General features: G+C 57.0%; 3 protein-coding genes across 9 annotated transcripts in view; 1 reads left to right on the forward strand and 2 right to left on the reverse strand.

Moving 5' to 3' along the window:
• Nucleotides 1-12: 12 nt before the first annotated feature.
• On the forward strand, nt 13-10,389 carry Leng8 (leukocyte receptor cluster member 8). 6 transcript variants are annotated; one of them, XR_010048747.1, is made up of 17 exons: nt 13-169; nt 1,735-1,827; nt 2,423-2,594; nt 2,880-2,984; nt 3,604-3,714; nt 4,270-4,522; nt 4,716-4,857; nt 4,972-5,175; nt 5,340-5,390; nt 5,494-5,772; nt 5,859-5,999; nt 6,136-6,421; nt 6,992-7,093; nt 7,176-7,244; nt 7,328-7,457; nt 7,541-8,976; nt 9,180-9,317. XR_010048747.1 is itself a non-coding variant. In XM_013147773.3 (17 exons), exons 2-17 carry the CDS (start codon nt 1,790-1,792, stop codon nt 9,340-9,342), a joined length of 2,454 nt encoding a protein of 817 aa, XP_013003227.1. In that variant the 5' UTR covers nt 14-169; nt 1,735-1,789; the 3' UTR covers nt 9,343-10,389. The 6 variants fall into 6 exon arrangements, 5 of the variants coding, with proteins under 5 accessions (XP_013003226.1, XP_013003227.1, XP_003465470.1 ...); XM_013147773.3 differs by having other exon boundaries at nt 14-169; nt 7,541-7,748; nt 9,180-10,389; XM_013147772.3 differs by having other exon boundaries at nt 7,541-9,370.
• Nucleotides 10,036-12,264, reverse strand: Leng9 (leukocyte receptor cluster member 9). The gene has a single exon (XM_063253287.1). It carries the CDS (start codon nt 11,875-11,877, stop codon nt 10,420-10,422), a length of 1,458 nt encoding a protein of 485 aa, XP_063109357.1. The 5' UTR covers nt 11,878-12,264; the 3' UTR covers nt 10,036-10,419.
• A 27-nt stretch (nt 12,265-12,291) lies between these two features.
• Nucleotides 12,292-20,918, reverse strand: part of Cdc42ep5 (CDC42 effector protein 5) — a 47,176-nt gene continuing 38,549 nt past the window's right edge. The window contains exons 1-3 of one of the 2 annotated variants that reach the window (XM_063253291.1): nt 14,764-14,968; nt 14,488-14,606; nt 12,292-12,774 (exon numbers count right to left, since the gene is read on the reverse strand). In XM_063253291.1, the coding sequence (XP_063109361.1) occupies nt 12,349-12,774 (426 nt within the window). In that variant the 5' untranslated portion in view covers nt 14,488-14,606; nt 14,764-14,968 and the 3' untranslated portion in view covers nt 12,292-12,348. Of the gene's footprint in view, nt 12,775-14,487; nt 14,607-14,763; nt 14,969-20,918 lie in introns of those variants that run through there. The other variant, XM_063253292.1, reaches the window with a different exon arrangement.

Raw genomic sequence — 20,918 nt, forward strand, 5'->3', positions numbered from 1 at the left:
GGATGCTCAGGGAGTGGGCGGGTAGAAGTTGCTCCATGACGTCAGGACGCCGTGGTCAGGACGTACAAGCTAAAGAAGACAGGAGCCTGCCGGGTAGCTGAGCGTTTTTGTTGTCGTGGTGCTACTACCTTGGGCCGCTGTTGACGAGTCCTGGAAAGGAACAGACCTGGTTTGTGTGGGGATTGGTGGGCGGGCGAGGACGTCCTCTCTATCCGACTCTGCGCTCTGGAGCCGGAGGCCTGTTCGACCGTCATTCCAAACAGACGCCGCCCGGGCGTCGCCAGGGTGTGGCTGCTGGGCGGCCACTGCGCCTGCGCACAGAGGTGGGCGCGCGCGCCCGGCTACTGTGCGCGCTCGGTATCAGCGCGCGTGCGCTGTCGCTTCTACCTGCCCCTCGGAACTCTTCTGAAGCGTAGCGACTGCTTCCCCCTAGGCCCATTGACTTGTGGTTCCGCGGGCTGCCCCGTTGCCCCGGCGACGGCGGCCAGGCGCGGCGTCCTCTTCGCTTTGCCGGGGCCCGCGGGTAGTTAGGTGCTTATCCAGTCGTGGACCTCTCATCTCGTTCCTGCCTCCTTTCAGCCTCTTATCTCTGTCTCTTTCCTGCTGTAAGGCTCCTCCACAGGTCCCCCCACTCAAGATCTGACCTCCACTCTGGTTCTGTACCCTCTTTAAGGTCTTTGTTTTTAGAGCTCTGCCCAGTTAAGATTCGTGTTCTGTCCCATCAGCTTCCTGTAAGATTTCCGGGTTCTCCAGCGGGATTAGTTCTTGCTTCTCAGTTAAACCCTCCAGTGGTCGCGGTCTCTAAGCCGAGGCCCTCTAGACGATCTTTTTCTTCCAGTACTCTCTGTCTTGCCCCTAAGGATTTCCTAAAGGTATTGTGGCCTTAGATGTCTGCAAAGCTTTATCTCCAAGGAGCTCTCCTCTCTCCCAGGCCTACCCTTTCTTTTTAGAGTCTCAGGAACACTCTTGTGCCCGCAGGGTAGTGTTTTGAAGTGAATCTCAGTGGTTTCGGAGAAGGTACTTCTTCAAATGGAAAAGCACCTGGACTTAGGACTCTTTCAGAGGAATTCCAGAAATTCTCCAGTCCTCAGATTTTCCTGCATTTGCCAGTGTTCTTCCAGCTCCTCCTTCATGGTGTCTCAAATGCTTCCTTCCCAGGTTTCTCAGCAATAAGGGTTCTTGGAGACCTTGCTCACTGGAGCAGCCTTTTCCCACTTACTCCCAAAATCACTGCTGTCTGGAATTATTTATTTTGTGTTCTTGAGACAGGGTCTTGCTATGTAGTTTAAGCTGGCCTACAACTTATAGCATTCCTCCTGCCTCAGCCTCTCCAGTGAGGGGATTGTAGGAGTGCAGCACCACCCAGGGCTTGGAGTTATTTTTAGGTCTGTGCTTGAAGCCCTTCCCCTTACCTCTGAGCCTCCTTTTCCAGTTGTGGATTTCAGGCCTTTTTCTTTAGGCAGTCCAGTCAAGCCTCCTGGTTTTCAAACCTGATTTTCCACCTGTGGCACTGCAGGAAGGCCAGTGCTACAATCTTCATATTCATACTCTAGCCCCTTTGTTCCACACCCCAAATTTTTTTTAGGTCTTTACCCAACTGGCTCTGATCGTAAACAGAAATCCTAACACCTCAAATGCCCCCTTTGGTCTGGATTCTCATGAGTATACTTACTTTGCCCTTTTTATGTTTCATGTTCCTTCTTATGTCTCCCTAACTCATTTCTTTTCACACAGACGGTGAAAAAGCAGTCTGGCTCCCGAGATCCACCCCCTGCACCCCAGGGTCCACATGGCGGCCAACGTGGGTGACCAGCGTAGCACAGATTGGTTAGTAGGGGCTTGAGGAACGGAGGCTTTTGGGGTGGCAAAGGAAAGTAAGATCCTATGGCCCAGTATTGTCCTTTGGGAAGGGCCTCACAGAGCCTGTGGGGAGGGGTGCAGCAGTCCCGGGTGGGACACAGGCAGGGACACGTTTGCAGTGTGGAGAGGGTCAAGTCGTCATCTCAGAGCTTTCATCTTTATGGTGTAGTGTGCAGCTCAGAGAACTGTGATTCTGTCAAGCAACTGTAAGTAGGAAGTAGCTTCGAGCCCTTAATACTCAGTCATTTGTGTTTCTGCTGTTCCTTTGTTTTTGTGCATTGTGATAGCTATGGCTGATGAAAGACAATTCACTGGTTCTTAAAATGCTGAGGCTGCTGGATCCTGTGTTAGATTCTATAGACACTGACCACCCTTTGCTTTAACATCTGCTGGGTGCCAAACTCCGGGATAGGTCTTATAAAAGGCAACCTCATTCACCTCAAATATTGGGTTCTGAGCTTTTCTAAGCGTAGTGTAGTTAGAAGCCTTAGATTCAGGCAGGTCAGCTTGAGGTCTGGTGTCTGTCAGGTTTCCACAGACTGACTTGATATCCTGTCTGCAGGTCTTCTCAGTACAGCATGGTGGCTGGGACTGGCAGAGAGAATGGCATGGAGACGCCCATGCATGAGAACCCCGAGTGGGAGAAGGCCCGCCAGGCCCTGGCCAGCATCAGCAAAGCAGGAGCTGCTGGTAGCTCGAAGGCCAGCAGCAATGGCCCTGTGGCCAGTGCACAAGTGAGGAGGCCACAAGGCTGGGGAGCCCTTAGCGGAACTGTGGTGGGGGGGCTTGATGTGATTCTTTTCCCTCTGGGATGGGGTGTCCTGAGGGTGTTGTTTTCTGATGTGCTTGGAGGTGGGGTCTTGTTCCCTGAGACTGGCAGGGCGTGGTGTCCTGAGAGGGAGGCCGTGCCCCTTGTCCCTTAGGTGCCTGAGTGTGGTGGTCAGGTCAGTTCCCTCCCAGCAGAGCAGCCTGCCCCCTGGGGGCTGTGGTGCTGATGTCCAGGGCCTCTGTTTCCACAGTATGTGTCTCAGGCAGAGGCCTCGGCTCTGCAGCAGCAGCAGCAGTACTACCAGTGGTACCAGCAGTACAACTACGCGTATCCCTACAGCTACTATTATCCCATGGTGAGCGCCTGGCTAGGGGCAGGGCCCTGAGGTGGGGGGGGGGGGCTAGACAGGAGCCACAGTGTTTGGCCCTTGAGGTCTCCCAATGTCCTGCCCAGTGCCCTGAGACCCTCCACATCAGGTTCTGGTCCCTCCATGATTGGTGTCCAGCTCGTTCTTGCCACGAGACTGTGACATCGTGCTTTGCTCTGCTGCAGCTGTGTCCCTTCTCTGGGTGCCCTCCTTGGGGTTTCTGCTCTGCTAGCGCCTTCAGTGGCCTCTCCTAGCTGTATCCTCTTCCTGAGAATAGTACCCCGTCTCTGTTCTTCCCTTTGCCTTATTGTCTCAGGGTATATGTGTTTGTGCTGCTTGTGTATCTTCAGCAAGAGCTTTGTTAAAATTAAGTTTTGCCTTTTATTTCATTACTGTGGAGTTTGGAATTAGCTCTCTGGCTGTGTGGAATCTTGTTGGAGCCAGTGAGAGTGGGAGGGGCCAACAGGTGTTTACTTCTCATTAACATGAGAGGATTTGGAGTTCCCAGACAGTTGGAGAGCAAAAGGCCCAGGTCTGTGGTCTCCAGCTGAGCAGGCAGCAGGGACACAGATGGCCTGCCACTAATCTGCCCGTGTGACTTTGGCAGAGCATGTACCAGGGCTATGGCTCCCCCTCCCAGTATGGGATGGCCGGCTCCTACGGCTCAGCCACCCCCCAGCAGCCTTCAGCACCCCAGCACCAAGGGACTCTGAACCAGGTAATGCTGTGCCCGGTCACTCTGAGTCTGGCTTGAACTGGGGAAAATAGGTTTGGGGAAGGGTTCACAGAAGTTTCCCACATTATTTAATCTGCTTTTATTTCCCCCATTTTTTTTTCTTCCCTCCAAATAGCTTCTTATCTAAAAATAAAGGGGGCAAAGCATGGTTTTTGGAAGTAGGGTGGGCCTGTGACTCTGTTAGGGTTGGCAGTCTATTTGCTGTCTCCCTCCAGCACATACGTGCAGTCTGACTTTGCATTTAAGTGCAGCATGGAGGGATAGTGGAGTCCAGTGCATGCACGGGAGGCAGATAGACCTGGCTCTGAGTTTGAGCTCCAGCCCTCGTCCCCCATCGTGTACTGTTGTATAAGCCAGATGCCCTGCGTCTCAGCTCTTTCCATGGGAGATGGGCACCCAAGTAGGGATTCCGGGGTGCTCCAGCTTGCGTTGTCTGTGCTGTCAGCACTGTGGCTACAGTGACATCAGACTGCAGTATCACATGGTGGGGAGCTAGCACCGGAGCTGTCTTCTTGCTCAGACTCATTTCCCCTGCAGCCCCCAGTCCCCGGCATGGACGAGAGCATGGCTTACCAGGCCTCTCCACAGCAGCTGCCAGCAGCCCAGCCCCCTCAGCCTGCAAACCCCCCGCACGGGGCCCATGCTCTGAGCAATGGGCCCCAGCCTGGAACAGCACCTGCAACGCAGCACAGCCAGGCGGGCCCCCCTGCAGGCCAGGCCTATGGGCCGCACACCTACCCCGAGCCTGCAAAGCCCAAGAAGGGCCAGCAACTGTGGAACCGCATGAAGCGTAAGTCGGCAAAGCCCCACGAGGCCCAGAGGTTGGGGTAGGGCTCTCCCAGAGCTCTTGGGTGCCAGATGCCCAGGGTGTGGGGCTGAGGTGCACTGTTGTGGGGCTGTTCTTGCTGGGGCCTTTGGTGCTACTCTTTTGCATTCTGTGGCACCCAAGGAAAGATGTGACCTCAGCCTTGGTTGCCTTACAGCGGCCCCCGGAACAGGGGGTCTCAAGTTTAACATTCAGAAGCGACCCTTTGCTGTCACCAGCCAGAGCTTTGGCTCCAGTGCAGAGGGCCAGCACAGCAGCTTCGGCCCCCAACCCAACCCGGAGAAAGCCCAGAGCCACAGGTGAGGGTTGCCTCCCGTGCCTGTCCTGTGCCCTGGCCCTGGTCCTGTGAGGTCTCCCCTTGAGTTTGGGCTCCTGGGTCCCGGTTCAGGCCTTTATCTGATCTGCCCCCACAGCGGACCTTCCCCTCGGGGGAACCTATCTGGGAAGCCTGACGATTGGCCGCAGGACATGAAGGAGTATGTGGAGCGTTGCTTCACAGCCTGCGAGTCGGAGGAGGATAAGGACCGGACGGAGAAGCTACTCAAGGAGGTTCTGCAGGCTCGGCTGCAGGATGGCTCTGCCTACACTATCGACTGGAGCCGCGAGCCTCTGCCGGGGTCAGTAGGGGCACGGCATAGGAGGGAAGGGAAGAGAGGGGTGCTGAATCCTGGGCTGTGGAGCCTGGGCGAAAGGCTTGTGGGACAAGACGGGGCCCCAAGCATGGTGCTGTGCGGGTAAGGGTTCACGTCTGCACCGTGGTTAAAAGTATTCCTGGTCACAGAGAACCCTGGGGTTGCTCCCTCTCCTGCACTGCAGCAGCCGAGTCATTGGGGTGAGTGCTTTCCTTGCCAAGGTGGCGAGTCCTGGGCTGCAGGGCCTGTAGTCTTGTGGTTTGGTGACTGGATTGGTGATGCCCTGCCCTCCTGTATTCTCAGGCTGACCAGGGAGCCTGTGGCTGAGAGCCCCAAGAAGAAGCGGTGGGAGGCCCCTAGCAGCCTTCACCCTCCCAGGGGGGCAGGCTCAGTGACCAGGGGCGGGGGTGCCCAGTCCCAGCGAGGGACGCCAGGGGCTGGGGGTGCTGGCCGAGCCCGGGGCAGCAGCTTCGCCAAGTTCGGCAACCGAAATGTCTTCATGAAGGACAACAGCTCTTCCTCCAGCACGGACTCGCGCTCCCGCTCCTCCTCTAGATCGCCTACGCGCCACTTTCGGAGAAGGTGTGCAGACTCGAAGGCTGGCTGGTGGGATGGGCTGCTGGATGGGATGGGCTGTGGAGACCTCACCCTGCTACTTTCTTGTGCAGTGACTCCCACTCAGACTCCGACAGCTCCTACTCAGGGAATGAGTGTCACCCTGTGGCCCGCAGGAACCCGCCCCCCAAGGGCCGAGGGGGTCGGGGGGCCCACATGGACCGCGGCCGAGGCAGGGCACAGCGGGGAAAGAGGTGAGACTGAGGAGGGCTGTGTGACAGCCTCAGGCAGCTAGGAGGGTGTCCTAGTGGTAGGCAGCTGACAGAGGCTGCCTGAGGCCAGAGGTGGCTAGAAGCATCTGCCTCCTACGCCTGCTTTCCTTCTCTGCAGACATGATCTGGCTTCCACCAAGCGTAGCCGCAAGAAGATGGCAGCGCTGGAGTGTGAGGATCCAGAGCGTGAGCTGAAGAAGCAGAAGCGCGCCGCTCGCTTCCAGCATGGGCACTCCCGCCGCCTTCGCCTCGAGCCCCTGGTGCTGCAGATGAGCAATTTAGACAGTGGCGGGGCTGACCCCGACTGGCAGGAGCTGCAGATTGTGGGCACCTGCCCAGACATCACCAAGCACTACCTGCGCCTCACCTGTGCCCCTGACCCTTCCACTGTGCGCCCTGTGACAGTAAGTCCCCAGCAGGGCAGGCCCTCATCCTGGCCAGAGCCTTAGTGGACCCATCCAGAGAGCAAGTAGCCTTCTCAGGCACAGGCTACAGAGGGAGGCAAGCCCTGCGCATACAGGGGGCTTGTTTGCCCGTGCTGCAGGTTGAGCCTCTGCATTTTAGGCAGCAGTGAGTCAGTAACCTGCTGTCTTTACTCTTCTCACTGCTGAGACAAAATAGCTGATGCCTAAAGTTAAGGAAAGGTACACTCAGCTCCTAGCTGATAGAGGTTCGTAGTCAGCTGGCTTCGAGGCAGGGCAGCCCGGCAGAGGAGTGTCGAGGAAGAGGAGAAAACACTTGATTCCAGAATCCCAGTTGCTGGCATCAGAGCAGTGCCAAAGCAGTGATAGCTGAGTGAAGAGTACTCAAACAGCCCGAGCCCCAGTGCCACATGCTGGAGCCATCCAGGCACTGGCCATCATGCCTGCCTTTGGTGGTACCCTTCACTTGGAGAAGGCCACATGATGGGAAAGGGGAACTTGCCATGCCGCCCCTGCTCATTTGCTCACGAGCCGTGCTCCTGTTCCTGCCAGGTCCTAAAGAAGTCCCTGTGCATGGTCAAGTCCCACTGGAAGGAGAAGCAGGACTATGCCTTTGCCTGCGAGCAGATGAAGTCCATTCGGCAGGATCTGACGGTGGGCAGGACCTTGGGAGGGACCCTGGTGTGGCCATCCAGCCCCAGCCTGCTCTGCGTGACTCTCATGTCCCCACACCCAGGTACAAGGTGTCCGAACCGAGTTCACTGTGGAGGTGTATGAGACCCATGCCCGCATTGCCTTGGAGAAGGTGAGTGCCCACCTGTGTAGGCCTCCCAGTGCCCCTCGGCATGCATGCCTGTCTGGGCCTCACAGTGCTGCTCCTGCCCTCAGGGTGACCACGAAGAGTTCAACCAGTGCCAGACACAGCTGAAGTCTCTGTACGCAGAGAACTTGTCAGGCAACGTGGGTGAATTCACTGCCTATCGGATCCTCTACTACATCTTCACCAAGAACTCAGGAGGTAAGAGGCCTGGCCCTGCCAGCTATCCAGGGTGGGGTGCCCAGCTGGCACCCTGCCGACCGGTGTGTGTGTCTGGGGCACAGACATCACCACGGAGCTGGCCTACCTCACACGGGAGCTGAAGGCAGACCCTTGTGTGGCCCACGCGTTGGCATTGCGGGCAGCCTGGGCCCTGGGCAATTACCACCGCTTCTTCCGGCTCTACTGCCATGCACCTTGCATGTCCGGCTACCTCGTGGACAAGTTTGCAGACCGGGAGCGCAAGACCGCCCTCAAGGCAATGATCAAAACGTATGTGGCACCGTGCTGTGGCTCTGCCACGCCTCCCACCCTCCCCATGCTCCTGGCGGCCTGGGGCCTTCTGCCCTCCTGCTGGAGTCCTCCTGTGCCCTCGGTTACCTGCCCTTTTACTGTCCTCCCTTCCAGGTCCCCTTTTCTGGCTGACCTCCCCGCTTTCTGTCCTCCATGCTCCTGGTCCCTTCTGTCCTCCAGCTCATGTCTGCGGGGATCTGGCTCAGCTGGGCTGTGTCGCCCCCTGCAGGCCCCCGCCTGCCTGTTGCAATTCCTCAGTGCCCCCACACTAGAGAAACTTGGAGAACTCAGCCTGCCCTTGCAGTTTTGGTCTTTAGCCAAGGCCCAGTTCCCATTCAGCCCCTTGGGGAGTGGCAGAAGTGCTGAGGGACTGCAGGGCTGGGGGCTGGTGGTTGAGGCGTGGACCTTAGTTCTCTATTCCAGTGGAAATGGCCCCAGGGACAATGGGACCACACACACAGTTGATTATCATGTGAGGGGTATGCTGCAGGCGTCCAGCAGGCATCCAGCACCCCAGGACCCCAGATGTCAGCTTGCTCAGGCTGAGACATCCTGGTCTGCCCAATGGCAGAAGGGCTGTAGGGAGCCAAGGGAGGTCTGTGGCAGAGGGTAGGACTCGGCTGAAGGCTGCGAACCCAGGCTGCCACTCCAGCCAGACAGGGAGAGGCTGTACCAGGTTGAGCCCGTGGCACAGGATCCCTGGTTGGCGGGGAGGGAAGGGGTGGAGCCGCACAGCCCTCAGGTTGGTGCTGCACCGGGCACACCCTAGGGCAATGGTTACACGTCCGTTCCTTTTGTGTTACTGGCTATTTCTGACCTCCCTTTTGTGCCTCTGGGAGGCTGGCCTGGCCTTTAGCAGGTGAGACCCTCTCAGATCTCAGAACTGTTCATAACGAGGCAGGAAGCCAGCCCCAGTGGCAGAAAGGTGGCACCAGGGTCAGGACAGGCTTTGCAGGCAGCACTTGGTGGGAGTACAGCCCAAGCCAGTGCAGGGAGCAGCTCTGCAACCTGTAGGGAGGCCCCAAGTCAGCAGGATGCTGTTCAGACAGCTGTCTCCTGCACAGTGCCTAGGTGCCAGCTGACACGCCTGTGCCTGGGGCACTTTGGCCCCGCAGGCAGCTGGCCCTGCCCTCTGCCCACACCGATCCCTCCTCGGGGGGGTCTGGCTCCAGCCCCTCCACTCCTGTTCCCTCTCCTTTCTGGACAGGTAAGTGCAGGTGAGGGGGGTACAGCTGGGGACTGGGGCCTCCAGCCTGACTCGGGGCCCCTCGAGCCCCGGGGGAGGTCGGGAGGCTGGGGCCGACAGCAGGGGCCATACTCAGGAAACCCGTGGGTGCCGAGGGGGACACCGCTCCCCGCTCGGGCCGCGCCCTCCACCCGCTTCAGCCCTCTCTCCTCTTGTCTCCGTAGCTTCCGCCCTGCGCTGCCCGTCTCCTACCTGCAGGCCGAGCTGGCCTTCGAGGGCGAGGCCGCCTGCCGGGCCTTCCTAGAGCCCCTGGGCCTGGCCTACACGGGCCCCGACAACTCCAGCATCGACTGCCGCCTCAGCCTGGCGCAGCTGCCAGCCTTCTGAGCACCAGCGCCCGGGCAGGCGCCCGGCGCCGCCCTGCCCAGCTTGTTTTTGAGCCATGGACTTGGGTTGTAAATGAGTTTGTGGGGAGTGGGCTCCAGGAAGAGCCGCCGCTCCGTCCCGGAACCCTGCGTGCGGGACATCTGTACAGAGATTTTTCTACGTTTTTATTTTTGCCTCAGGGTGGGGCAAGGAGGGTGGTGAGGGGGGTCTGCAGGCCTGTCCACCTTCACCGCACTAATGCTGTCTCAGTGTTTTCTCTCTCTCTCTCTCGAGCTCACTTCGGTCCTGCCCTGCGTGCTGGCCCGTCCCGTGCCCGGCGCTGCCCGCGGGGAGAAGACGGCCGACAGCCCGCCGGCCACCTGCCACCTCTGGCGCCAGCCAGCCTACCCGCCCCGCCAGCACCCCTCCACAGACTCTTGTTGCCGAGCCCGCTGGGCCTCCGTGTTGGGGTGAGGGGAGCCACTCAGACTGTGCCCCACCCTTGGGCCCCCCACCCTGGAAATGCCAATGCCGCACCATCACCACCACCGCCACCGCCACCAGACCAGCACCACCGCACTGCACTGAGGATCCGGAGGCCAGCGTGGGACCTCGCCGGCCGGGCCACCTGCGCTCAAGTTGTATTAAGTTGTCTCCGTGTCCCCTCCTCCCCACCCCAATGTCTCCTCTGGTTTTTTTCCCCCTCTCCTCCCTCCTCCCCTGCTCCCATCCTCCCTGGTTCGCACAGGTAAAAACGGTTGCCCTCCCCTCCCACCTCATGGATCACCAGCTCACGTCATGTTTCCTTCTCTTTTCTTTGTGTGTGTGTTTATTTCAGTTATTTTTTCTTCCTCCCCTTTCTTTTCGGCCCTCCCTCCCTCTTCTGCCATGTAATTGGAGGCTGTGTACAAGTTCGCAAACAGCTGGACTGTCAGGCTGCTTTTCTTCCAGACGTCCCCTCTGCCTCCCTCCCTCCTTCCCTCCTCTCCCCTCCTCCTCCATTCTCTCCTTGGAGCGCTGACGCCCTGTGGAAGCTTGAGAAGCCAAAATTAAAGAGAGAGCGAGTGAGCTCCTCGTGTCCATCTGCCTTCAATCCTGTCACCTGCATGCCTTGTCTGTGCTGTTTGCACTGTGGCCCCAGGGCGCTTCTGCCAGGGGCTGGTAGGCATCCCCTGCCCTTCCTATGCGGCATAGCCAGAGCCCTCCCACAGACTGGGTCCCAAGCTCCTGGTTCAGGCCGAACTCAGGCACAGGGAGGCGGGCCTGAGAGCCATGGGGCGCCTTGGCCAGGGTGAGGTGGGGGTCAGGGGCTTGCAGCACCGTTAGCCCCTCCATCTCCAGCCTTCGGCTTAGCTCCTGGGCTTCGCCTGCCAGCGTGGGGGTCGGGGGTGCGCAGAGCACATGGGGACCCAGGAGTATGAGGTCTTGGAAGCAGAGTCGTAGGGGGGCTCGGAGTCCGGGGGCCTGGAGAACCCGTCTCAGGGCCACGATCGCGGCTGCCTCCTCCCCAGGGCCGGCCAGTCTCAGAAGGGCCAGAGTCAGGTGCAGGGCTGCAGGGGGCACCAGGAACGCAGCGCAGGCGGGGGCTTGAAGCACTAGGCGCGCCTGGGCTGCTGCCACTTCCGCCTGGAGGCTGGGCCCAGTCACTTTGAGGGCCACGAAGTGTGTGGGGCGCGGTTGGCGTGGGGCCCTTATGTCCTGAGCCCATGGCCCTGGACCCCACTCAGTTTCCACCCCCCCAGGGGACAGACTCGACCCCCAGAGGGCTCCGCTGGTCTTTAACGCCTCTGCTTGCCTCGAAGCTGCAGCGAGGTGCCCCTTTAGAGGCTGTGTCCTGGCGTCCTTCCCCTGCATCACTGCCCCAGGGCCTGGGTCCTCGGGCTTTTCCTCCCCCGGCAGCTCCACTCTGGGGTGCTGATTCTTGGGCTCATCCTCCCCAGGCAGCTCCACTTTAGGGTGCGGGTCCTCGGGCTTGTCCAACCCCTGTAGTTCCGCCTTAGGGCCGCCGTCCTCGGCTTCCTCCCCGCGCAGCTCTGTTTCAGTGTCTGCCGGGTCGTCTAGGATAGTAGGCCCGCGGCCTGCCGCAAAGCCCGAGCCAAAAACCAGGTCGGTGCGCGAGGCGCGATCCCATACCAGGCGGCCGCGGTAGCGGAAGTAGCGCACGCGGTGCTGCGGCACAGCCAGCACGCCCGGGCCCAGTGCCGCCAGCGGCTCGTCCCAGCAGAAGGCGCTAAACGGCTCCTCGCGCACGCCCAGGAAGCGATCAGCGTAACCCACCGAGAAGTCGGCGGGGTCCAGGCGCGGGTCCCAGCGAATGCGCTGGATGACGGCCGCGGCCGTGCGCAGCGGCGGCTTCTTGGCCCCCACCTCGGGCTGGGGCTCGCGGACCGGCGGCGCCGGCGCGCCGGGGTGGGGATGGCGGCAACGGGCGCCGAAGTGGCAGCGGCCCTCCAAGAAGAAGCGGCAGGCTGGGGGGCCCCCGGGAGACAGCGCCGACTCTGCGGCCGTGACAGCGTCGGGCGCGGGGAAGGCCTCGCACTCCCCGGCCGCCTCCATAGGTGCGGAGGGCAGTAAGGCGGGCACAGGCCGGGCTCCAGAGCGGATTCAGCCGCTGCACCTTGGCCTCGCCCCGTGGCCTTCCGATCTTTAGAGTCCAACCTCGCCCCCCTCTTGTGCCTGCGGCCACGCCCAGTCCTGATTTGCATATGCCCTCTCCGCCAACCTCTCTGGGGACCTGGTGCCGCCCCCCCACCCTGCGTCACTTTTCCGCGCGCCTTCGGACCCGAAAGAGCGTGCGCCTGTGAGTCAGGCTGGACTGTGGAGCCGCACCTGTGAGCCTGGAGGCGTTCCCCCGCCGGGCTGCTGGGTAGATAGGCGGCCCCACCCGGGTCGAGGTCTAGCGAAGGAGGCGGAGCCCGCCCCTCGGACGCCCTGGCTACCCTGGCCGTCGCGTGCGTCGAGTGAGCAGACTGAGCTTTGGCGCTCCGCGGCCGTTTATGTCACACTGCGGGGCGGAGCGGGGCTGGGCTACAAGCCAAACCCTTGGTCCAGCTGCAGGCCGTTGTCTGTGCGGCCGCGGGGGCCCCGTTGGGGCTGTGCCCCAGTATGCGCGTCCGCGTCTTGCTGGGCGGCCGCATTCCCCGCGCGCGCCGAGTCCATGACGCCCAGCACGGCGTCCAGCATGGAGGGGCCCAGGTCCAGGTGGAAGGACAGCAGCGGGTCGGGGGACGCTGCGGGCGCGGGCGGCGAGGTCCCTGCGGGCGGTGCACGGGGCTCGGCGGGCGGCGTGACGCCGTGGCTGCTCAGGAAGGAGGTGTCCCCGAAGGCGTCGCCTCCGCGCCCCACGTGTAGCATGTGCCGAAAGTCGTCGAGCGGTGCTGAGATGGACAGCGCGCCGCTTTTTGGACTGCGCTTCTTAGGCTGCGCGGGGCTGCGCTGCTTCAGCATTGACATCTGCGGGGAGGGACAGGGGTCAGTCAGTGCGCCCCGCAAGCCGCGGTGTGGGGAGTGATCGTTTCTGTTTTACAGGTGAGGAAGCAGGTTTTGAGAGGTAGCAGGTCACGGCTGCTGGGCTCAAATCCCGGAGTCCTGTGTGCCTCTGGCGCTAGGCCGAGCGTCCCGAGGGCTTTCCTACAGCAAGAAAAGACCTCCACGGATCTTGGGGTGCTTCCCACCTTTCCCGCCTGGGGGGTTTAAGGACTGGACATTAAAGGGACGGAGTCTTGGTGTCCAAAGGTCCTACGTCAGGCCAGTCTGAAGATCCCAATATGGGAGGTTTGGGCTGGTCTTAGGCATCAGTGTGTCTTCACACCGTTTAATTAACCTGGTTTTGAGAGAACAGGACCTGACAATACAATTTCTCGTATTTTGTCAAACAATGATACAAATTCCCTTACATTAAAAAGTGGCAGGAGAGGTATTCACGGTGTAAAGCTGGAAGGTGTGAATTGTAAACTAAGTGCACTCTTACCGCCCTCCAGCCCCGCACTGGTTTAGAGGGTAAATAGAAACGCGGGCGGCGTCTGCCTGCCGGTGTTGTGGAACTGGGCAGTTTTCTGTGGAACTTCTGGGTGGGACTCTGATGGCTTTGTGCTTTTGTCCTAACAGTTCCCGCAGTTGTGATTCTATTTCAGTAGAAGCCTTATCCTTGGCCAGCTAACTAAGTTGGGATATATCAATCTATTTTCCTCTGCAAAGTGGATACAATAACACTACCTCCCTCACGGAGCACACTGAACGGTTCAACTGAAGGAAACAGTATTTGTTTAACAGTGTTAGCAGTGGTAATCTGTGTTGGCTGAGAGTGTGAGGGACCCCTGAACAGTACTGCTGGGACTCCAGAAAACAGTACGAAGGAGACAAGCAGCCAGCACTGCCTTCAGGAAGCAGCTCTCCAGCAGGTGTCAGAGGTAATGTAGAGACAAAGTAAAGCCAAAAGTTAGGTGCATGTACTCTGGGGACTGCCCTTCCTTATCTGTCTCCGTCTCTGTGTGTCTGACTGTCTGCCTCTCCGTCTCTCTCTCTCTCCACTCCATCACCAACTCTGGGAAACTGTTTATCAGACTTCTCTGACCTTAACCTGGATGAGTAAACAGGAGTCTTCTGGCCGCTCTGAGACCTCAGGCAAGTCACTCCCTGCAACCCAGGGTGTCCCCTGGGACCCAGGCTCTAATCTCCATCTACTGGGGATGCTGAGCTTGTTGCAGTGAGGTCACTCTTGGAAAACGTTCATCCTCGGCGGGGCTTGGACAGAGGGACTGTTGTTTTGGTCCAACATGAAAGCTGCAGAGCCGGCGCAAACGGGGTGTGCACCCTGACTCCAGCTGGAAACCAGCCTTCCTCCCATTCCTGCCCCTTTCCTGCCCCTGGAGGGACAGCTCCAGCTACAGTGTTGGGGCACATCGGCTTCATTTTGGGTTTTTGGACCCAGCTCCCCACCCCCTACGGTGGAAACACCAGTCCAGACTGGTCTGACTGGTTCTGAAACTCTGAAGAGACTGCAGTAGAGGCTGCAGGTCAGCTTCATTGCCCACCCCGACCCTGGCCCTGAGAGTGCCACCTACTCCTGGGCCATGTGGCAGGGCTGGGCTTCACAGCCCACTTCTGGCCCCTGTCCCTCTTTCCTCTAGCCCAGATCGGTGACCCCTGCCCACCACTGCCCCTTACCTTGAGGTTTTCCCTGAGCACAGAGAGTACGAGGTCTCCTGGAGCAGAGGGTCAGAGTCCACTTTACTGGCCCGCTGCACACCCTTCTTCCTGCTTCCTCTTGGCAGGAAGGTGTTCACCTGGCAATGAGATGTTGGGTCTCACCAGGAGTGGACACGGAGGCCCAGGTGTCCATCTTCCAGGGGTCACTGCCTCAGGTCACCTCCTGGGCTCTCAGATTCCAGCCCTCCTCTCTCAGGCCCAGGGTTCCTTCACTGGTGACAGACCCTTCCCTACCTGCACCCAGGAGCGTCAGCCCCTCTCAGGGGCCATGGTGGGAACTCAAGCAGTAGTGAGTCATTGCCCAGTCCTGCTTAGTTCTTTGTGCAGTAGCAGAGTGAGGCCCCGCCCAAGCCTCCTTATCCCCAAAACTTGGACTTGAAGGGCCAAAAAGCAGCAGTTGAAAAGCTGACTTCCCTCCGCTGACTGGGGCAGGGGAGCAGGGATAGGGTGTGGGTGGGGAGCAGAGGGGTGGAGGAGGGGTGGACACCCCACCCCTGCCCAGCCCCTCCCCCTGCCCAGCTTGGAATTTCCTGAAACTGGGGAAGTCTGGTTGTTTAGGAGAGTAATTTCTTCCAGACTGCAGCAGCTGTTGTGGCAGTGTTGGGTGGGGGTGAGCAGCAGAGGCTGTGGTTTTGAGGTAGTCGGTGGGGGACCACCCCGACCATTGTGAGGAGAGCCCAGTGTCCCACCCCAGCCACTCGTCCCTAGAAAAGTCATTAGGTCCCTGAACACCTGTGTTGTGGTGGAAATGCAGTGTGATTCCAGTGTTAGTTTCCCAGGCCTTTGAGGGGCAGGGCCTGAACCAGGAAGAGCCACAGCAAGGAGGCAGGCTCAGGGTGGGGAGCTGGGTCCTGAGTCCTGGACAGCTGAGGGGTGGTCAGGGCTGTTTGCCCTTGAGCTGCGACTGGAAGAGGAGTGGGGGAGGGGAGGAGGGACACTAGGAGGACAGCAGGCAGCCCAGTGGAGCCCAGGGCACCAGGCCAACTGGAGTATGGCTTGCTGAGCAAGGCCAGCTGGAAGGCAACAGGGAGAGACTGTCCTGAGGCCACAGAGGAACCACAGAAGGACAGGCCTGAGGCAAGTGTTAGAAGGTTTTCTTTGGGATCTGCTTGTGGGATGGACTGGAGTTGGCCTGAGCTCAGACTCCAAAGTGAAATTTAAGGGGGAGGAACGGTCACTCAAAAACTCAGCAATAGCGATAAATAATATGCCTAAATTAAATATTTTATATCCAATATATTTTATTGATATACAATTCACATAAGAGAAAATTCACCATTTTATTTTTGTTTTTCTGAAACCATCTCACAATAGTTGGGGCTGGCTTTGAACTCACTGTGTAGCCCAGGCTGGCCTCAGATTCTTGGTGATCCTCCAGCCTCAGCTTTCTAAAGTGCTGGGATTACAGGTGTGGGCCACCCTGTCCAACACTTTCACCATTTAAAAATCAACAGTTGAAGAGGCTGGGGATTTAGCTTAGCGGCATAAGCGCCTGCCTTGCAAGCAGGCAGTCATGAATTCAATCCCCGGTACCGATTAAAAAAAAAAAAAAAAAAGTCAACAGTTGAGTGGCAGGTGGTGGAGTCCCGTTATTACACAGCTGCTAGTTCTAAACATTTTTCATTGCTCTCAACAGTGCACAACACAATCGCTCCCTTCCAGCCCATGGGGGCCCTGGGGTGTACCTATCCCGCACCTCTATAGATGGAAACATATATTGCGCAGCCGAAGGTGTCTGGCTTTCCCTGTGAACAGTTCTTGCTCACTGCGGTGCTTCTGTTATACATTATTAGCATACAGCGTACTCGAGGTTGGGGAAGCAGCTCATTGGTTGAGCACTTGCCTGCCATGTTTATGGCAGAGCATGATTCCCAGCTCCACTAAAGCAAACTAACACCGTGTGCACAGAGGGCCATTTTAAGGACATGAACTGCACAATTGTGGGGCCACAAAGGCCCATCTGGAGTTGAGGCAGGGGCTGTTGCTGCTGCAGACAGGAAGCAGAATTTTTTTTCGGGATGCTCTATGTGGCCCTAGGGCCTTTCAAAGAGTTGGACATGAGCTCCCCACAGTAGCTATCAGGGTGGCTTCCTTCACTTAGAGCCAAACAACAGAACAGGGTTGGAGGTGTAGAGATGGCTACAAAGATGCACCTGGAGATCAGCTGGCAGCCAGGTAGACAGCAAGGACTGCCAGGTGAAGGCTACAGCCCAGCCGCACCTGCAAACCCCACTGCTGTGAGAAGGGGTCTGGGGGCCCCTTCCTGGCTCCTCCTCTGGCACTCTGTGCTACTCGACCATCATGAGGTGAGCATTCTCCACCAGGTCTCCCTACTGCCCATTCCTGCCTTGGAACTGACCAGGGACTAAAACTGGAGCCAAAATAGGCTCTTTTTAAGTTGCAGGGGCTTTATGTTTTATCCCAGCTATGAGGAAAGTGACTGAGATGGGCCTTACCTTGTCATTTTTACAGGACCCACAAATTACCTGGCTGATTCTGCATGGAAAAGCCAGAGACCTGGGACAGAGTCTGACAAGGGGACCATCAAAGACATAAGAGGAGGTAACAGAACCCTCAACAAGGTCCTCACAGCAGCCAGAGCAGGAGAAGGAGACAGGTATATCCCAGGAGCCTGGACGGGAAGCTTGATCCTCTTCCTTGGGTCTCAGCAGCAGGCCAAGTACAATAAAGCAGATCACAACAGGCCCAGTGGACTTAGTAAAACCCGGAGGCTGCAGAGGCTGGGCAGGTGGAAGGCAAATGGGGTTGCCAGTAGGAAAGTGCAGAGACAAGAACAGACAGCTCAGGGAGGCCTCCTGGAGGGAAGGGAAGGCAGGGAGACAGATACCTGCAGAGATCCCACCCCAGAAAGCTTTTATTCCTTTGGTTGGCTTGCACACATTTGCTGAGATTTTTTTTGTTGTTGTTTCTATCACAGCTGTGAGAGCTCTCCAAGTTCCTGAGGTAAGGGGGAACAATGAGAGGATGAAGAAAATAGAGACAGAATGCTGGGGTCAGGTGGAGCCCTTCCTCCAGATGGGAGGAAGAGACTGTTCAACCCCTGCAATGTGTTTGTTTATACACTTGTCAAGTCACGCCCCTTTGCTGAATTAGCTCCCTTTTTACACCCTGCATCCTTGGGGGTACAATACTTCTTCCCCTCAACATCCCATTTCTCAGGGCATTTCTCAGGCACTGCATGCCCTTGGGACACTCCTGTTTGGGCACTTGTGCTTTGGGCGTCACACATGTCGATGATCACAAGCTTAGCAGCTCCCAATCCTTTCTTTACAAAGTAAATTTTAATGGCACAAAGGAAAAGTGAACACCTCACCACAGCCTCTATGGAAGAGGACAGGAGGGAAGGAGAAGGAGAGAAGGAGACCCTAAGGCACATGCCCAAGCTTGTGGACTCACACAGAAACACACAGGATTCTTTCCCTGCAGCCTTGATGCTCCTGTCACCTGCGGCTGGGTCTCCGGTCATGAAGGGAATGCTGTGCCCTGTAGGACACTGAGCTGCCTCCCTGGCCTCTACCCACCCATAGCATTTTTTGTTCACTCCTCCCACATTCCTAGTTTGAACTCCAAAAATATTTCCAGACCCTCCAGTCCTTTCAGGTTGCTATGACAAGAGCTCATTAACAGGGTGGCTGTAGACAACATTCATCCTCGCTGTCTGGAGTGTGAGAGATCTGCGTTGATCAGTGCTCATCATCCAGCTGTTCCATGTGATGGCAGGGGACTAACCCCATTCTCCATGAGGTACATGGCTTAATCTCCCAATGCCGTCACTTTGGCGGGAAGAATTTCCACATGAGACTCACTGGCAGGACACAGACATTCAGACCACCACAGCCTGTGCTTGTCAGGTACCTCGGGGTGTGCAGAAGTCACTGTGAAAACTGTGCTTCAAGAAACCCCACAGTACACTGCAAACACATGAGATCCACAGCTTGGTTGTGGGTCACTACTTTGCTTATTCTGGGATCATTCATAATTTGATTTAAACAGAGGTTGGAACTTTGGAATTACAAAAATACAAGGGATGACCGAAATACGTGGTCAGTGTTTAAATTTTAAAAATGTTATTATAGTAAAAGACACAGTGGTATTAGTTCCCCTCAGAATACTCCTCCCTTCAGATACACTTTGCTCATCATTCTTGCCGCTTTATGGAGCAGTTCTGGAAGTCTTTCCTGTCTTTGTGGGGAGTAGTTGAACATGTAAATGCTGCTGAGGAGTTCTATCCAATGGGAAGGCGAGTTTGTGCAAACACCTGTGTCCTCACCTGAGTTAGACTCACGGGATCTGGCACTGGGTGACTCTTCCCCGAAGTCAAAATGACCATGAACATTTTGATTTGATTCAGGACACCCAGGCAATCAAAACACTGCAGCTAAAGACACTGAGGACTCCCAGAGCTGCTATAGAAAGCAGCAAGCACAATGGGATGTGGTCAACCTGAGAAGTCCTTTGAGGGGAATTACTGGCAATGTGTCTTGTACTGAAATATTTTTTTTACTGTAATTTTTTTTAAATTTAAGCATTCTGTATATTTTTCAATCACATCTTGTAAGTCACAACAGCAGCTAACATTTATTGAGGGCTTAAAAGCTTTCAGGGATATAAGTCTGTTCCACATAACCATGGGAGGGGCTGGGAATTGATATTATCCACCTTTTGCATATGAGTAAACCAAGGCATGGGGAATCTTTTTTCAACAGAGCTAAAGTAATTCAGGTGGGATTTGCACCTGAGCCAACTGACTTGGCGTCAGAGGCAAAGGAGAGGGTGTATTCCATGCAGTGACACTTCTCCACATCAGGGAAGGAAGCCATCTGTTTATAGCATTTTCTGGGGACAGTGGGTAGCAGGATAAGGCTGCCCATTATGACAGTCATATGTAGGTGTTGAGCCTGTCAAAGGTGGCAGGGCATGGTGGCCTGTAATCCCAGCACTCAGGCAGCTGAGGCAGGGGGACCCTGAGTTTGAGGCCGGCCTGAGCTACCCAAAAAACTCTGTCCAGACAGGGAAGGCAGTGAGGCTGAGGAACTTTTAATTAGAATTCATCCCAAGTGGAACAGTAGCAGGTGGTGAGTGGCCCTGCATTGGAGTAGAGAACATGCGAGGCACCTCTGCAGGACCGTGCACAGGAGCACCTGTCCATCCTGGCTCATCTGGAACACAGGCAGGGAGGCTCGCAGGTCTCAGCCCCAGAAAGACGTCAGCATCGAAAGGCTGGGCCCTGTTCTGGAAGAATCCTAAGATCACCCTTGGTATCAAAGACCAGCCAGTGACAACAGTCCCCCTGGGCAGGTAAGGAAACTGAGTCATCCAGGCAGGGCCCTGCCAAGGTCCAGAGTCTGGACTGGGCTGGAAGTCAGGGGCTGGAAGTGCCCAATCTCTCTACAGCTGGTTGAGGGTAGGTGTGGCCTCGAGAGAAATTAATACACCATCAGAGACAGAGGGCTCTAGAGGAAGTCAGCACAGAAATAAAGAGTTGTGGTTAGAGGAGCATCTGAAGGCCACACCCTGAGATGATGTAACAACACACAGGCCTGCCTCCTGAAGGGATGAGCAATCACTTGGAATTATTCTGTAATTAGCACCCCCTGGTTGGGGAGGTCCAGAGAGCCACCAGTCACCCAGGTGGGGCACCAGAGCATTGGACCCCTCCCTTTCCAGAATGCCTTTGTCCTCCCATGATCTCTTGCCATGTGAGCCACTTCCCTGTGGTTCAATATTTGCTGAGCAGCTACACTTGCACTACTATAGGTTGATTGTATCTGGACTTGTGTTGTACCCACATTGTGACTTTGCTGAATAAATCAGCCCTGATGTAAGGCCTCAGTGGAGCTACTTTCAGGACATATCCTGTCTCCCAGGAGGTATTTCTCAATAAACCTTTATATTCTTAGCTTCCATTGTCCTTGGAATTCATTCTGTGATTTTTTTGGAGAAATGAACTTGGCACATCTGATACTTAGGTTGGAGCTATATTTCTCCTGTATCAAAGTGATCCAGGCTGGGGTTAGAATTTTCAGCAAACAGGAGGACTTTGAGAGCCCCACCTAGATCCAGACAGAAAGAGGAAAAGAGAAGGGAGGGGAGGCAATAAAGTTCACATCTGTGGAAGGAGACCCAGAAGCAGGCATGCTGGTCACCTGTGATGTCCCTCAGTGCCCTGTTAGACTCCTCCTTCTTTGTGCCAAGCCACCTCCCAGTGCTGCCCCTGCCCCAAAGCCACTACCATCTGCAGTTCCCTCTTCCTCCCGCCCGCCCCAGTCTGGCCAGGAAGAGTTTGAGTTTCGGCTGCCCCAGGTTCTGCAGAAAAGGAATATTAGTAACAGGGAAAACTGGGCCAAGAAGTGGTCGCTGTGTACCCT

The sequence above is a fragment of the Cavia porcellus genome, unplaced genomic scaffold, assembly GCF_034190915.1.
Source record: "Cavia porcellus strain 051 isolate PalLab524CR breed Dunkin Hartley unplaced genomic scaffold, mCavPor4.1 scaffold_7, whole genome shotgun sequence".
Lineage (NCBI taxonomy): Eukaryota > Metazoa > Chordata > Mammalia > Rodentia > Caviidae > Cavia > Cavia porcellus.

Excerpts from the sequence above, each read along its gene's own strand:
- Leng9 (XM_063253287.1), bottom strand. The coding sequence starts at position 11,877 with ATGGAGGCGGCCGGGGAGTGCGAGGCCTTCCCCGCGCCCGACGCTGTC.
- Leng8 (XM_013147772.3), top strand. The coding sequence starts at position 1,790 with ATGGCGGCCAACGTGGGTGACCAGCGTAGCACAGATTG. Across the intron at positions 1,828-2,422 it reads GACCAGCGTAGCACAGATTG|GTCTTCTCAGTACAGCATGG; the intron begins GTTAGTAGGGGC and ends TCCTGTCTGCAG. Across the intron at positions 6,000-6,135 it reads AGGGCACAGCGGGGAAAGAG|ACATGATCTGGCTTCCACCA; the intron begins GTGAGACTGAGG and ends CCTTCTCTGCAG.